The sequence below is a fragment of the Pieris brassicae genome, chromosome 11 (assembly GCF_905147105.1).
Source record: "Pieris brassicae chromosome 11, ilPieBrab1.1, whole genome shotgun sequence".
In the NCBI taxonomy this organism is placed as follows: Eukaryota; Metazoa; Arthropoda; class Insecta; order Lepidoptera; family Pieridae; genus Pieris; species Pieris brassicae.
This window is the reverse complement of record NC_059675.1, coordinates 4899357-4917509: the sequence shown is the minus strand read 5'-3', so window position 1 is coordinate 4917509 and position 18153 is coordinate 4899357. Positions and strand designations below refer to the sequence as shown.

The 18153-nt window shown below is 36.7% G+C and overlaps 1 protein-coding gene across 1 annotated transcript; it reads right to left on the bottom strand.

Annotated features, from left to right (window-relative positions):
* Window positions 1–3293: 3293 nt before the first annotated feature.
* On the bottom strand, window positions 3294–17415 carry LOC123716375 (carbonic anhydrase 1). The gene is made up of 5 exons (XM_045672086.1): window positions 17201–17415; window positions 11733–11924; window positions 6963–7180; window positions 4602–4823; window positions 3294–4413 (listed from the first exon to the last, which is right to left on the bottom strand). The coding sequence occupies exons 1-5, from the start codon at window positions 17235–17237 to the stop codon at window positions 4285–4287; spliced, it is 798 nt and encodes a 265-aa protein (XP_045528042.1). The 5' UTR covers window positions 17238–17415; the 3' UTR covers window positions 3294–4284.
* Between the last annotated feature and the right edge of the window lie 738 nt (window positions 17416–18153).

Sequence of the window (18153 nt, the reverse complement as noted above, 5' to 3'; positions counted from 1 at the left end):
GGCAAGATCAATCATGTGTGTGAGCAACGGCATGTACCATTTCTTACCTCGTATACCAATTCGGTAATGTGAAATATTTTCATCAGACCGATCCACTCCTCCCATATATTTGTTATAGATGGACACCATATGTGGTTCTTCTATGACAATGTTTCTCTTTTCACTTTGTGAGAAGCGTTTGGCAGATTGTTTAGGATTTATTCCTACAGCATTAGAAGCAATACTGAATATATTAATGTCATGCCATTTAGCAATAATGAACGTGTTGTCATGTGTCGTTCTGTAGTCGACAGCACCACGTTCCTTTTTTTTCAGTAACTTCGATGTAATCAGAGGACAACTAGATGTCCTGTTTTCTCGAACTGTCCTAGTGCAACGAAGGCCTTTCTTTGTTATCTCTTCCAGCAAGGGCGTCCCAGTAAAAAAATTATCAAAAACTACGTGGTAAGGAAGGTCGAAGCCACGTGAAATCAGCACATCGCAAAAAGTGAGAACAACTCTTGCACCCAGCCCCAATTCTTTATATATTGGATTGCACATAGTTGTAGCACCTTGGTATGGTTCCAGCCATAAAACATACCCTAACCGTGTAGCACCAACCCAAGCTTTGAACCCGTACCTAATAGGTTTACCTTTTATGTGCTGTTTGCAGCCATGTCTACCATAGTAGGGGATCATGGCCTCATCTACACTGTAATGCTCTTCAAGAGGAGAAAACTCTAAGAACCTTTTATTTAGAAGTGTAACTAGGGGGCGTACTTTTGTGTATTTGTCTTGCAAATCCAGATTATCATTGACATGAAGGTGGCGAAAAATAAAGTCAAATCTATCCCTAGTCATAGCCGAGCTGATCAATTCATTCTTTGTATCAGGGGAGTTTTCCCAATACATTCTTCTACGGGGGAGCCATGAATAACCACTAACCAACAATATGCCGATGAAACATTTCATATCTTCAGTGGTTATGTCTCCAGGCAAATTCTTTTTGACAGCATATTTATTGCTCTCTGACACCAACAACGAAATAACATCTTCATCTAAGAAGTTTTCAAACCACTCAATTGGGCGCTTATCTTGGCAAGCGCCTTGAACATCTGGCCAATTCACGGGATTTTTTGCCAAGTCCCGTTTTCTCCATGCGTAGGTACGCCTACGTTTAGTTCGACCTGTAGAATCAGAAGGTTCTTCTTCTGTATCACTCACTATAATCTGCCCTTGAATCATTACTTCAGCCGGTTGAAGCAGAATGTTTCGTGGCAAATTATTCAAAGTTACATTATCTTCTTCACCCGAATCTTCGTCAGTGAGACAGTCAGGATCAACAGGAGGAGGTAGAATACATATCAGTCGTTCTCTATAATCTTGTTCATTATCAGAAACATTTTCTAAAGCATCTAAAATTTCATGCGCAGCTAACGGTCTGTAAAGAAAAAGTTGTATTATTGTACTAAAATCATGTATATTATCCTACTGTCCTATATATAGTACGCTAGTATTTGTAACAAGTTATACGTAATTTATTTATATTATTTTGCTAGAATATTTATTTAGTACAAAAGTTAAGGTTATCAACTAGATATTAACACAGAAAAAAACAACTCACGAGTAAAATATAACTTTTTATACATACCTGTCATTTGCCATGTCTGCAACGCACTTTTATTACACACTTAAAAGGTAAAATATAAGGTAAAAACTGTTAAAATAACTGTCTTTTTATTTTTTCTAATAAAGCTGACACGTTTCTTACTGCATATCATAAGACTAAATAATCTTAGATAAAGAGGGTATTCTGATATTTTTTTTTATTTCTACTGTCCTAAATATAGGACAGTAGGCTTATCTGGGTTAAATTACTTTCCGATGGCATTGCATGGAATGGGATTTTCTCGTAGTAAAACAATGCGCGCGTGGCAGAGGTGGAGACCGTTGTCGCGGTTCGGCTGGCGTGCCCGGCCGGCAAGGATTCTACCTCATCCGAGAGCTATCGAGCCCACCTTGCTTTCGACGCAGTCGAAGAGGCTCGAGTGGCTAAACAGTAGTTGCTGCCGAGGATATAAATGTACCTGCAATCGAGGCCCGAACAGTTCCGCTTCCGCGGCAATGATAGCACGACGTTGCAGCTGATGAACGAGTTCTACGCTCCAGGCGTGGCCGTAACAAAAAGTGGGCGTCCTGCAAGGCAGCGTGATCTCCTCGATGCTCCACGCCACTTACACCGATCGGGGTGCGATCTAGCCCTCATGCGCCGACGGCCACATCGCTAAGCACCAAAGCACGATGCGGCGAAGATCCAATGCACTCTGGACCTCTTACTAAGACTTAGGAGATCGCCTTCGGCCAAAGTAGGCTACCACTACCCTAAGCTTCCTGGACCGAGACGTGCCCTTGAAGACACCGGTCACGTATTTGGAGGTCACTATTGACCGCAGCACTCCAGGAAAGTAGGGAGAGCCAAGTGGGCGGCATAACCCACTCTTCACCGGTAAACTACCTCTACGCAAAAGTCTCGCGCTATATATGCTCTATGTGCCCCCTCACCTCACGTACGAGGCACCGGCGTGGTACTCCTACAGCAATAAGGGCAACCGCCAGAGAAAAAGATAAATAACCTTTAAAAAATAATAAGACAGTGTGGATCGAAAAAAAATCGTAATGTTGCAGCTTTCTTTTTTCGTTAACTTGATCTGTTATTTTGACAACTAGATACAAAAAGTCAAGTATGATGAATAGATAATATACACGTTCCCGGTCGTCACTGCCATTTCAAACATAAGGAACAAAATACAATTTTATCTTTATCGATACCACATTATTAGCCATGAATGGTGCCTAACGACAAAATATGCATACGCCTAAGTATGATAAGTATGATCCAAATCCCCTTTGACTATTTTACTCCAAGTGTAAAACATGTTTTGATTTTATGACTTATTTTTTATTTGAAGTTTCAATAATTATTTTTAAATAATAAAATGTCAGCGTTGCTTAGCTAAAAGTGAAAGGTATCGAAATTGATAGTCTGTCCAGAAAGCGTGCGTAGTGGGATGGGTGACGACTGTGGCTGACTGTGGGTGACCAGGGGCCACGGCGATGGCCAATACCAGGCCATTGTAGGTATTGCGATTTTTATCGCAGTCCGCCAGTATTTTATTGCAAAAAAACTACAAATTTGTCAGCTATTTTAAAATACTTAAAACACAAATATCGGTATAGTCCCGGACCCCGGCTCAGAAGACATATTTACCACTTACAATATCTTTATTCAACAGGATGAAAATTAAAACCATAAATACGATCTTGGATATATAAGTTTTATTAGTTCTTAATCGGTGCCAAAATGCTTACAGAAATGGTCCAAATATATAATAAGCCTTTAAAATATAATATATATACCAATTAAACATAGTTTCAATTATTGCATTCACATCTTGCAAATTTAATACTCACAAATTACTTAAGCTTAATAAAAATGCACTCTGACCTTACTAATCTAAAATAACAAAATACGACCCTGACTAAAACTTGAATACTAAAATCTAGTAATATAGTAAAATAATAGTTCACATTATGTTTTATTCTCTACAATTATTAATATGTTGTTGTATAGTTATTAAGGCACAATTATTATTATTTATTAAGGCCTCAAAAGACGATAGGTACCTATTTTTCAACCCGTAGTGTATAAAAAACAATAGCTGCTTTTGCGATGCGGTACTTAGTACCTCTGTACTTAAGGTCTTATATAATGTTTATACTTTATAATAAATAACTAACAATCTAAACAGATCTTACACGTATATTTTTTTAAACGCTTACTTACAAGATGACATTAGTAAACATTTGAAAAAACTATGACACTATGAATAACAATAACTTAGCATCTTGCTATTCTCAATTTATTAAGTCTTAGTTATAACTACTTTGAAAACAATAAAAATAATATTCATCCAAATTTCGCCTTTATCCAATTACGTGTAATAGGTATATGTTAGTAAACGAAATTATACATTTTGCGTCCATATTTAATGTTCAGTTTTGATTTATTTTTATTAACTTGAAGCCGCGACCTGCGCTATAAGACCTGGCAGATCATCCGTATAGGAGAAGAGTTTAATGTTACCGAATTTATGTATATCACACATACACACCAATGTATTTCATACGGGTAAGTTAATTTCGCTTATGTCAATGATGTAGATATTCATAAAGCACATTTACAGTATCTCTCTGTGTAGCTGCTAAAACGTTATCCAAAGGCACAAGGGAAATGATTGTTATTGTTTAATGTCCTCCATAATCACGAATATCACGGTTACCAAGAGGAAGTGTTGGCCTGTAGTTGTGGAGCAATTCCATTGCTTCTTCACCACATGAAGCTTCACCACATCGGAGTTTACGCATCAATGCCAGCTGAAACACAATAATGATTTATTAGTTTCAGTGATTTGGTTAGCTAGCTATATCAGCTTTTATTATCATATCCACTTAATAGCCGCTATAAAATTCAGAGTTTCAAATCAAGCAAATAAAAATGACGCATATTCTGAATACATTTTTTTAAATATCTATTGATAGAAAATAAAAGATATTCTAATTACCTGTTCAGCTGACACTTCTACGGGTTTTTTAAATAAGATCCACGTGACTGATTCCGTGCAGGGTGGTGTTGTTAGAGAGCCAGGGTATGTCCAATAGCCACTACCTCTGGGCAGCAGGTTGGCCGGGTCCAAGGCCTCCGACATTGTCACTTTGTCACCCTTATGTTGAATATATGGCAGAAGTCGAACTACCTTGTCCAATTCTTCATGTTTTGAACCAACCTGAAAGTTCAAAAGTAATATTTTTAGTTTATTATATTTAACTTGTAACGACTGTGTATAGCATAGTACGAAGCTCTATTGCGTATTTCATTCTCCCTAATATCAGGCTGTTGTTTCACTTGAATTAAAACCAAACCAAAAACACAATGCATGTCAATTTTACCCATAAAAGAATTGATGTAGGTCCTGCCGAATTAGTTGTTTTCTATTTTAAGTAATGCTGTGTCGTAGAGCTGATAAGTTTTTTTTAAATTAAAGTATTTTAATTGAAACAAACTGGAAAACACTACTATGTTTACGTGTGACTTCCGTAATATTCAGCGTTGATATAAACATTCTGTCTTTGACATCAAATGAAGATCCTAAGGGTTCGTACTTTACGTTACTTATTCAATTAAATAATTATAAATAATGTCGAATAAACGGTTATTTCTATAGTAAGTCGTTATATTTCGTTTAAAATATTGTTTTATTCACTTTAAATAAGAGTTAAATATATAAATAATTACCTAAAAATATAGAATAGGAGAGGTTTTAACATTTGGATTGATTAATCATAGGTTTTTACAAAACCACAGTATTTATAAATAAAAGCAGCTCTACTAGGTAAGTCGGTTTTTAGTTTAAATTATTATTTTCAAGAATGTTTTGTTTTGTAGCGACAACTATATTGTGACGTCATACCCTGAAACGCGCTAAGTTATTCTGGCCGGTAAGAATATATACAATTTCTCGACCTTAGCCTGGAGCCTTCGGTCCGGTCAGGCAGTGGTCAGATAGTGATTCGATACTTTTTTTATGTTGTAGGAACAGTACACCATCCTACCTCCACAATTGTGTAAATATATTATTAATCTGAACTGCAATGCATAATCTAGTTATCTTTGTATGAGAATAGACATTGATATCACTATGTAACTATGAACTTGACGCGGTAAAAGGATTGAGTTGCATGGCTTCTTGTATACTTAGATTATATAATTTATAATGCAACATTAATGTTCACAAATCGTAACCTTTGGTATGTTAGATATGGTTTTCAATGTAGCGTAGATATGGCGATATATTTGGACACTGACTGCTCTATCAGCTTACAAGCTAAGTAAATTGTTTGCAAAGAAAGTAGGTGAAGTTGTTTTGGTAAGCTTTTGGAGTGTTTAAATAACCCAGAAACATTAATTGTACATATCAATAGGTATAACATTTATTTTGTATTCTTCGTGTATAAAAAGCTAAGGAAACCTTTTTACGATTTTAAAGTGTAGGTATACATAATATACATAACAAATAAGTTTACTTTCTCATGTTTAAGATTATTACGAATCGTTATGACGTAATTTAATTTGTATAGAATATTAAATTTCTAAAGAATATCCTAGAATATTAAAATCTTTCATGTTTTACTGATAAACAATATAGAGTACCTAACATAGTATATACGACCGTGTTCATTTTTCTTTGACAATTCCTATAAATTTTGACGCGTATTATATTTCCATCGAAAATGATTTAAAACTCCATAAGAAACGTCAGAGTATACCTAGTATCAGCCAGTTTTTATAACTTAAGTCAAAATTACGTTGTCGCAAATCTACTTTAGCAATCAAAATAATTATCAAGCTTGCTTGAAGTGAAAGTAGCATTCGGAAGTCGAGAGAGTGTATAACATTCATCTCGGTATTTAAAGAGTTGAATGGGTTAATATCACGCGCTCCAATTGAATGCATATAACGGATGCTCTCAATCATCATCATTTGATCTGACTGCAGCCAGGATGCAGTGGAAATGTCTGCTTTATGACTTGCTTATGTAGTGTATTAGCAATGTTAAAACTTATGTATCTGCTATTAAAAAAAACATATCCTACAAAACGAACCTATCTTTTTTGTGTCTATAGGATTATAAAAACGAAAAGATAGTTAAATACATTTTTATATTAGATAAAAAGGGAGAGACTTTTTGCTGACCACTAATTCTATGAAACGTTCGCCTTTATATAAATTTAAAGTTTTATTTATAACTGGTGTAAGGACAATACGGTGTGACAGTACATGTTATATCGAATTATTAAACCTTTTTCTTCTTTTTATTGGATTAAAATATATAAATAAAAAAACCGGCACTGTTTGTGAAACTCACCACTATGAATACGCCAAGAACTGCAAGTCCATCTGCTTGTCCAGCTGCCTCAACAAAGCTGTTGTATTTACTAGTATTCCAATGAACCAGGTGGAGTTCCCCCGAGAATGATCTTCCATCTACTGTATGTTCTGATCCCTCCCCGTTTTTGGCACCCCAATGGCAATGCCATTGTTGAAGTTTATAGACGTCAGAGCCTAGTGGTCCACCTCTGAGTTCTGTAATTATAAAAATTTTATTAGCCACTAGACACTTTCTACAGGTATTTTAAACGTAGAGAAAATAAAAAGATTAGACCATTACGGAAGTCGGTCCTATATGCTTATAGTTATATAATGTATAAGTTTATTTACATCTTATATATTTTACTACAGTTACAATATATTATTCATTAGACATACGATATTTAAAAAAAAACAATATTTATATTACTAGTACAACGTTTACTAAAAGGGTTTGAATTAAACTACAAAACATAAATGTTATTCTCGTCGACATCAGTTACATGTTCATTGAATTGAGGCTGGTAGAATCTATTATTAAAATATGTAAGTAGGGCTAGGAAGGGAAATAAATAATCTATTACATTAATGACATGTAGATTAGTCGTAGATGTAGATTGGGAAAATTCTTCTGTATCGAAATGGAAATGTAAGAAAACTGCTTTCTGTTACAATTTATTGGAAACGATGTGTTAGGTATTCCCTTATCCCTTTAATCGGATTACCTGTCATTTGTAAATTGTATTTGGTAACTATTTTTTATGTAAAATACATGATGCAAAGGTTAGGTTAGATTATGTAAAATTGATTGAAAATGAACTTGTATTTATTATTAAAAACATTTTTAATGCGTTTTGCGAAATAAACTTTTGATACATTTTAACTAGGTATGTTCTTGTATCATTGGAGCACTTCCTAGTTACTATCGTGTTATTGCCTTTTTGAGGTGTATTGTAAGTTGTAAGAAAAATGAAATTAGGTAGGTTATGAATTTTTACGAGCGCGCATCGGTATCCCATAAGGAAAACGTTCCATAAAATATTTAGTTCACATTATTTTAAGACAAGAGAATATAAAGCGTATTAACATTTGCATTGAATATTCAATAAGGTAAATGTTTTTATAAGATGCGAGTTAGGAATGATATTATCGTTATGTAGAAGTAGGCTAGAAGTAGCAAGTACCTACTTAGCGGATTCAAAAATGTAGTAAAGGTTTAGATAGATAACAAGGAACTAAACAGTCAAAATTGGTAACGATGTAAAGAAAGTTTTATCGTATATAAATCTTTCTACTGAAGAGTTTAGTTTATTTGGTTTTATAAGATTATAGTTCATAGTTCCTAGTGGGAGTGCCATGCTGTTGCTTTCGAGCTTCAGCCAATCGGGCAGGCACGACCGGGGCAGTACCACTGTCTCACAGAAAACCGGCGTGAAGTGATGCAATAGGTTCATCTTATTGTACTCGCGTTTCGTGCGGTGAGTGAGACTCCCGGAGCCCATCAATTCCCCCCCCCCCCAGAATATGAAGATGCAGTTTAAACAGAGATTACCCCAGGGGGGTACCACACGTTTCCGCTGTGGAGAATCCCCCTCTGAGCGTCCATCATCGGAACAATCAGTATTCGGTGGTGGATGCACAGGCTGCCCTTCGTATTCTGGGGTGGGCAAAAACTGCTCAAAAAACTATAGGTTTCGATCTCGGGGCAAACGGAAGAATTTACCGAAGGCATCCCCTTCCACGCTCTCAGTGGACTTTACCAATGTTAGGGGGCTCAACTCTAATCTTAACGCGGTTCACTTTCACCTCGAAACTGCGAAGCCGGCCTTATTCTTCCTTACTGAGACTCAGATATCCTTCCCGGCCATCCTACCCGGGGTACAAATTGGAACATTCATTTGTGCCGCGGGCGGGAGTTTGCGTGTACGTCAGAGAGGATATCTGTTCTCGTCGCCTCGGGTCGCTTGAAGGAAGGGACCTATCTAGCCTCTGGCTGCGCGTAGACTGCGATGACCATCCGTGATTCTACGCATGCCTGTATAGGTCCCATAGCGGAAATACCGAAACTGAGCGACTCATTGAGCACATCCAAATGGCTACAGATTCCCTGCTCGAAGGGGTTCCTACCGCTGAAATCGTGATACTTGGCGATTTTAACGCTCACCATGCCGATTGGCTCGGTTCGGAAACCACCGATCACGCGGGAAGATCCTTTCACGACTTTGCTTTAGCTTACGACCTGTCACAAATGGTCCCTGCGATTACGCGAATACCAGATATGGATGGTCATAAACCCTCTTTGTTGGACCTTCTGCTGACCTCACATCCGGAGACCTATCAAGTCTCTGTTGACCCGCCATTGGGTTCATCGAATCATTGTGTGGTCCGGAGTACTGTGCCTACTACGAGCCCTCCTCGGCCCCGTTTTTCGGGTTGTCGTCGTATTTGGCACTATCGGTCAGCAGATTGGGATGGGATGCGGTCTTTCTTTGCGTCCTACCCTTGGGGGCCTATGTGCTTTTCGTCGGAAGCTCCAGATTCCGTCGCTGCCTCTGTCGCCGAAGTGGTTCTGCAGGGCATGGAACTTTTTATTCCATTCTCTGCGGTGCCGATCGGTGGCAAGTCACAGCGATGACTGACTGATGACGCGATGCCGCCTTGCAAGAACGCTTAAACCAGTTAAGCGTTCTTGCAAGGCGGCATCGCGTCGAAAGCGAGAATGCTTTAATGCATGGGCGGAAGCGGCGATATCTCGTGATGCCAATACCAGCGAACATAAAAAAGCATATAACTCAGCCTCCAGGTCCTTCAAACGGGAAATCGCTAAGGCAAAGTCAGAGCACATCGCCAGATTTGGCGAGAGATTGGTCCAACTCCCTTCTGGGACCCGAGCCTTCTGGTCTCTCGCCAAAGCTGTACAAGGGAATTTTTGTCAGCCATCGATACCACCGCTGCACAGAGAGGATGACTCGCTCGCCCACACTGCGAAGGAGAAGGCCGACTTCTTGGGCTGTCTCTTCGCGTCCAACTCGACTTTGGATGACCGGGGGAGATCACCACCGGCGATTTCGCGGTGTGATAACTCAATGCCGGAAATCACATTCCAGCAACGTGCTGTTCGCAGAGCACTATCTTCCTTGGACATTCATAAGTCGAGCGGGCCGGATGGTATCCCTCCAATTGTGCTGCGTACATGTGCTCCTGAGTTGGCTCCGGTCCTGACGCGCCTTTTCCGGTACCTGTACTCGCTCGGCACTGTCCCGAAGTGCTGGAAGACCGCTTCGATACATCCGATCCCTAAAAAAGGCGATCGCTCTGATCCATCCAACTATCGCCCAATCGCAATAACCTCCTTGTTCTCCAAAATAATGGAATCCATTATTAATGGCCAGCTCTTGAGTTATCTAGAGGGCCACCAGCTGATTAGCGATTATCAGTACGGCTTTCGTCGTGGTCGTTCAGCTGGTGACCTTCTAGTATACCTTACTCATAGATGGGCAGAGGCAATTGAGTCCAAGGGGGAGGCACTAGCGGTTAGTTTGGACATAGCGAAAGCCTTCGATCGGGTGTGGCACAAAGCACTGCTCTCGAAGCTTCCAGCCTACGGGCTTCCTGAGAAATTATGCGACTGGATCTCCAGCTTTCTAGCCGATCGGAGCATCAAGGTCGTCGTCGACGGAGCATGTTCCGACCTTAAACCCGTGAATGCTGGGGTCCCACAAGGCTGTGTTCTGTCCCCGACCCTGTTTCTTCTGCATATCAATGACATGTTGCAACTTAGCAACATTCATTGCTATGGGGACGACAGCACTGGGGATACTCTTTACACTGGCCGGGCAGGTATTTCTCGGACAGTTGTCGATGAGTACCGGAACAAACTTGTGTCTGAAGTCGAAACTCTTTTACGTGGAGTCTCGGACTGGGGTAGACTAAACCTAGTCCAATTTAACCCCAAGAAGACACAAGTTTGCGCGTTTTCCGCGAAAAAAATACCCTTTGTCGCTACTCCTCTTTTCGAAAACACTCTTCTTGAAGCCACAGCCAGCATCGGAATACTTGGTGTTGACATATCGAACGACGTTCAGTTTCGCGGTCATTTGGAGGGAAAGGCTAAATTAGCCTCCAAAAAGCTTGGTGTGCTCAGCAAGGCGAGACGGTACTTCACTCCGGGCCACCGCTTGCAACTCTATAAAGCGCAAATACGGCCCCACATGGAATACTGTTCTCACCTCTGGGCGGGGGCTCCCCAGTACCAGCTTCTTCCACTTGACCGTATCCAACGAAGAGCGGTTCGAATCGTCGATGACCAATCCCTCTCCGAGCGGCTCGATCCTTTGGCGTTGCGTAGAGATGTGGGGTCACTCTGCATCTTCTACCGCATTTACCATGGAGAGTGTTCAGAGGAGTTGTTCGGATTAATACCTGCAGCTGAGTTTCAGCATCGGACGTCGAGGCAAAATACAAAATTCCACCCGTATGACCTCGACGTCCGACGTTCCACGACTGAGCGTTTCTCAAGGCAATTTTTGCCGCGCACCACCGCTTTGTGGAACCAGCTGCCCACTGAAGTATTTCCGAACCAATTCGACTTAGGGTCCTTCAAGAAAAGAGCGTACAAATTCTTAAAAGGCCGGCAACGCACTCGCGAGCCCTCTGGCATTGAGAGTGTCCATGGGCGGCGGTATCACTTAACATCAGGTGAGCCTCCTGCCCGTTTGCCCCCTATTTTATAAAAAAAAAAATATATAGATGTTGCTACTAGTATTACCTGAATTGTATCCATTTTCATCAACTCGCCAACAATAACCAGGATTGACGACAGATCGTGGATGATGAACGGAGTACCGGAAAGTAAGAGGTGGAACACTACCGCTGTTACTAGATCTAGATGTCACTATGTCTACGGGGCTTTGTCTTGCACCCCTTGCTTCTGGGAACTTCTCAATCCATGTTACGGGACCTATAAGTAAAAAATATAAAGTCTCTTTAACTGTAACTTTATTTTAAGACTAGTATATTTGTAGCACGCAGTAGCACAGCCAGGCTTGAACGCACGACCTCTGGCTTGAGAGTCACGCGCCCACAAGGCTAACACTACTCTAGTATGTGTATAATTACAATAAAAAAGGACTGCAAAACATAGCATACTGTGTCCAATTTTTTACCATTGCCCTTGTACTTAATATGGCAACCAGTTTAGGCCATGCTGACATTTTCAGAGATCATGGAAATGGGCAATTATTAAAAACTTTAAAAGGATTTGGCGTGGCCAAAACCAATATTGATTCTACGCTACTGCAAACGGCTTGTTGACATTAAATTATTATTTAAGCGTTACGAGATTTATTATATCCGCTTGAGAAGTCATAATTATTAGGACAAAAATACTTGATCTCATAAATTCGGTAAGTGCCAGTCGAATTCATATCCTATAAGATTATCTTGAATAAATGATTACAAGAATATATAATAATATAATGTAATGCGGTAATGTCATGAAATGTTAATAATAAATAAATATTCAAATATAAGTTACTTTACACAAATAATTGAATCGCAGCGCACACACTCGTTTCGTTTAGCTTCTATTATTTCCTCATCGATAAATTTTATGTTTTTTTTTTAATTCCGAGAGAATATATTTATTGTGACTAAACCATTAACCTTCATTTCCGCACTGAAACGTAAACTTCGAGGTCACTGCGACCAACTGTTACGATCTGTCTTACATCTTAAGAGAACCCACGTTCACCCGTAATTATTCACTCAGTAAAATCTATTGAGAATAGCAAATCAACCAATTCGTAGTATATGAATAGTAGTATTGGAGCGCATGGGATGCATCCAAGCACATGTATGTATCCACACAGAGTTCTTTGTACGAAAAGATTCGTCTCAATTAATTGATGGCGTAAATTTTTATCATAACTTAGAAATGTACGTAATGCTTTTTATTTCATTTCCTTGTAATTGAGATAACAAAGCAAAATACGATACCTTAATGTAAAGTGAAATTAAATACATATGTAACGTATAAAATTTAACATAACAATATATGTATTTGGAACTGTTTACTTACTACTATTGGAGAAGTTGATTCGTCACTCAATAACATACCATCGATATTTTTTTATATTATAATTTATTTAAAATTAAATGAATTCGTACAAATCAAAGTACATATTTGTTTTGTATTATACTAAATATATAATATAAAAGTATTACCATGTAAATAAATGAACAACCTATTGTTCTTTTTAATCGTCTATATAGATTAAGTCGTCATTCAAATGATATACAACTTATATTTATTTACCTAATTGCGTCAATATATATTTTTTCTTATTTCCAAACAGAACATTTTAAGCCAATGCGTGAAGAGAACCTTTTTGATTATACTAACGATTTCTATTATTCGTCTTTAAGTCGAATAAATAATATCCTACAGACAAATGTTGCAGGAAACTAGTCAAAGTACCGCAAAATAATAACTCGACGTTTATTATTCAACAATGAGGTAAAAGGAAAACAATGTGCGGGACTAACAATTTGTATTTTAGTTCTGATAATTTAATACTTAGCTCGCTATTCAGTCTTCCTATGTCCCAATGGTTGGCTTGTGACGTTTAATTATAAACAATTGCGAGTGTCGTAATACCTCCTGCATTAGATAGATTGTTAACTAATCGTAACGAATTAGTAGGTAATTTGTAAATCGTTATGTAACGAATATACAACTGGCTGTATCCCGTGGTTTTTCTCTCGTTTTGGTCGTAGCGTATCACCTCGCCTCCTCGTGGACAAATTTGAACCCAAGCTAAAATAAGCTTAGGCGTTCAAATAACAAATAAGATTTAAGTAAGAGTTTACCTATCTATCACCTATACAATCATCGTCCCATCTTGAAACTAAAGATTCTTCTATTTTATCTATATTTCTTTATTAATTAGAATAAAATCATTAAAAATAAATCCTAAATAATAAAAATAAATACTGTTCATGTATTGTCTTTGTTGCTGTGTAGTATTTATATAAATAGATAACTTAATTATTTAAACAAAGATAGGTAATGATGTTTACTATTTTATATATTACTATCTTGACCTATACTTTAATGTCTGAATTGAACAGACTTTGATCACTATTATATTTTGTTTTTGTACTTTATACGATTATTGTATTCGACTGATTTAGTCTTGGTCAATTAAACAATAAACATGTTAATTTAGATATTTTTTTATGTTTGAGGGTAGTACCTATTAAATAATTGAACATATATTACCTAATCTCTGCACAATCGTGCTTTCCTTCGGTTGCATGAGTCGTTACTTCGAAATTTTATCTAAGAAACATTCTGAATACAGTTATATCTTAAGGACTGATAAAAGATAATTCATTTATAATGCATGCAATGCTTACGATAAACATTCCTTTCGTAGATTTTTTGAAGCTTTTTAGCAAGTTTTCAGCAAATTACTGTTAACTATATTTAACTAAATTCCGTTAAACCAGCAGAGCATCAATATCTGTCAAATTAAAAAAAAAAGCGGCGACTAGTAAGTCAGATTTTCTATATAATAAAATTTTGCTATATTTAAATGCGACCTAAAACGTGTAGACCAAAAATTCATTTACCGTATTCATTTTGAACAAAATACATTAAATATTACTTGTGTTTACATTAAGTTACCATAGGTTATAAGAAATGTTGTCTGTGTATTTTATTGAAACAATATTATGAAACATTTTCGGCTAAAATATTTGTTTTATTCTTAAACATTGATCAAAGACTTATTTTCCTACACAATAAATAATACGTCATTTCAGAGTAGTAACGGATGTCAAAATGATGGGTTGACGTTGTACATATATCGACATCTTATCGCTACCAATTACAGTGTCATTTTGTTTCTCGTTTATTGCTGTTATACATCAACCACAATAAGTGGGCCTGTTTAGTGTATAAAATGTTTTCGTATTATGCAATATTTTTATTTACTCTGCTTTCCATTTTGTTTGACCCAATAACGGAAATACATGTTTAACGTGGTAGTTGCAAAACTAAAGTAATATTATTGGCGGAAATTAAATTACCTGAATTAAAACAATTTTAAGAATGTTTCAGGATAACATGAAAGCCAGTGTTAACTCTTTTCGTGAACAATTGGTTAGTGTCAAAATACAGAACCAGAATAATAATACTTTTAATGATTTTTATATTTTATTTAAAAGTATTCATATTAAAATTTCATTATTAAATTGCAATTAACTTTTTGAAAAATATAACATTACTAATACGGAATAAGTTCAATCTTAATTAATAACTATTTTCATCTTATAAGAATTTGATAACTTCAAAGTGGCCTTTTTATCGGGCTTGAGGTATAGGCACATCTGTACTTGTGCATTTGCTATATTTATCCAATTATTTCCTATATTATCTCTAGTATCTTCTATTGAATAAACAGTGGGTATAGGCTAATAATAACATATCTTATTGTTACATATAAACTTGATCTAGTCCTTTTGCTTTACAAGATTTTGAATCTGATTTCCCAGTTTGTTACACGTTTGACCACGTGTCCCTAATATCCCATATATCATGAAATTATTTAGAAAGTTTTTTTTACAAATAAACGTTAATTTTCATGATATTTTTTTCTGGAATTTAGGCCTGCATCCACTAATGGCCACAAAAAGGACGCATTATGCAGAAGTCCGTTTCATCTGATAATTTGCATCATGATTTGTTCGTAACGTTTTTAAAACCTAAAACACAGCCTTCGTGATGCATCTATTTATTCATCAATTTGAATGAAATGTGTTACGTTCATTTTGAACGATATGATAGTCATTGCAAGTACAGGCTTTAGTATAAATTATATTATAAAATTTAGGTAAGTATCCACTTTCTTGACTATTTCTATTAAAGGTCAAATTGAATCTGTTTTGACGATAACCTTCATGGCTTTTATTAAAGTTGATTTATCTTAATTACTTGTATTTAAAACTTTGTTTTTTAATCACAATATTGATTTGTAATTGACACTTTTTAAATTTTTATTACAATTATTATTATACTTACACACATTGTCTGCAATTTTAGGAGTTTAGAATCTTAATCGTAATAATGGGTTATATAACGTTTTAAGATTGGTTTATGTGTGATCTCTAAAATTCCTAACCTTCCTTTTTAATTCCTAATTCGGAGGTAAACCTCCGAAACGATTTATCATATTTTACGGGGAGTATTTCTAGGCATAGACAAAGGCCAATTGTGATTTGACATTCACGTCATCTTATATTTATATATATATATTTTTTTATATAATTTGGTATTATTATCAAATTGTCTATATTGTATACTGTTTACTCTGAAACACAATTTTTAAAACCATATTAATTAATCTCTTCTCTACATACCACATACATAAAAAATATAAACTTACATTGAAAACACTACCAGTATGTAGGTAATTACATAATAGATATTAACATGGATGACAAATTATACGTTAAGTTATATTTACATAATGAAAGTATCATTAATTAGATACTTGGGTTATGCTCGAATATTGTCTGTAAATAAGTTCCCATAAAAAAATACCCAGGGGTGAACAGGAAGACAGCTCTACTCTGTCAAATGATATCGATAACCATGGGCACTCACATTGCTAACAAGACCTCGCGATACTTCCGATGTTGAAGTATCGCGAGTTCCTTCGGTTTATATTTAAATGCTATTTAAGATGAAGGCTGATTAAGATAAAGTTTGACACAGATGTAAAATTCGTTAATTCGCCCGTGATAAGGATTTCGTTATTCGTTTAGTTAAAGTGTAAATGCCATGTTAAGATGTGGTAATTTATTTTGTTATTCATTTTCTAAGTACAAACGTCAGTAACGTGAATAAGCATTATATTTAACCGTTTATTTCACAATACATTGAATTTACGAAGTCAAAAATAATTTTGAATATTTAAATTATTATTATCCTTGTACACCTTTACAAATCGCGTGATGATTATAAAATTATTGATACGTCAGCGTTGATTGTTAAATCATTTTAGACAACTTATGAAAAAGTATTAGTTCGTAATTACCGCACAGGATTTTTAATATCTATCAGCCAACTTAACAAGTGAATCAGTCACGTGCTTGGGATGGGATGTAAACAAACCGGTTTTAGCGAATGTCAACAAAGTTATCAGTAACTTATAAACAAATTATACTCACCGTTTTCACCCGTGTATCCCCAGTCTTGGTCTGCCATGGTATCACTTAACTTTATATTCAAGTTCGTAACGATTATTATCGTTACGTGGTTAAGCCGTAACTGCGTCCGAGTAAGCGCGGAGTCGCGGCTTTATAGAACAACGTATGTTTGAGAGGACGGAGGCGCGAGGGCGCAGGCGCGGGAGGAGAGCGGCGCGCGCGGCGTGCTACTGCCGAATGTTGAGTGCCATCGGAGCTCGACCCGCGTCCTCCATACGCCAGGCCTTCGCCTCAGGCCGTTATGCGCCACTGACAAGGAAATACGCCACTCGATCGCCTTTTAGCTTTCTAATCTATTCTCGGTATTATCACTTGGTACGTATATGATTTTACTTACATAAAAAAAGATCTGTCTAACTTATGTTGTTATAATTTATTTTTATTAAATTCCCAAAAAAGTCAGTCTATTGAAACCATGTTGTCTTTCCAACTTTTTAATTTTATTATATTATATTTATATTAGCATATATAAATTACGCGATTGTCCGTTATTGACTCCTAAACCATTTAACCGATTTCAATCAAATTTGCACACCGTGTGCAGTTTGATCTAACTTAAAAGATATATAATGCTATTGTACGTGTGTATGTCACTGAAATCTTCTTAACCGGCTGGGCCGATTTGAATGAATTTTATTGTATGCGTCTGCTGTCGATACTTTCATACTTTGTTTAATATCCTAATCGCTTGAAATGTCATGCAGGACAACGTCTGTCGGGTCCGATGGTATTATTAGTAAAATATTCTTAATTTATAATTAGACCGTTCGCATTATAAATGTAAATATTGTCTGTCGTTTTGACAAACTTTCTCCTACCGCGCCCGCCTTAACTAAATTTTTTTCTACTGGGAAATGAGCTCAACACAATAAAATTGCACACATCGCAACAAAAAAATAATAGATTAAAACATT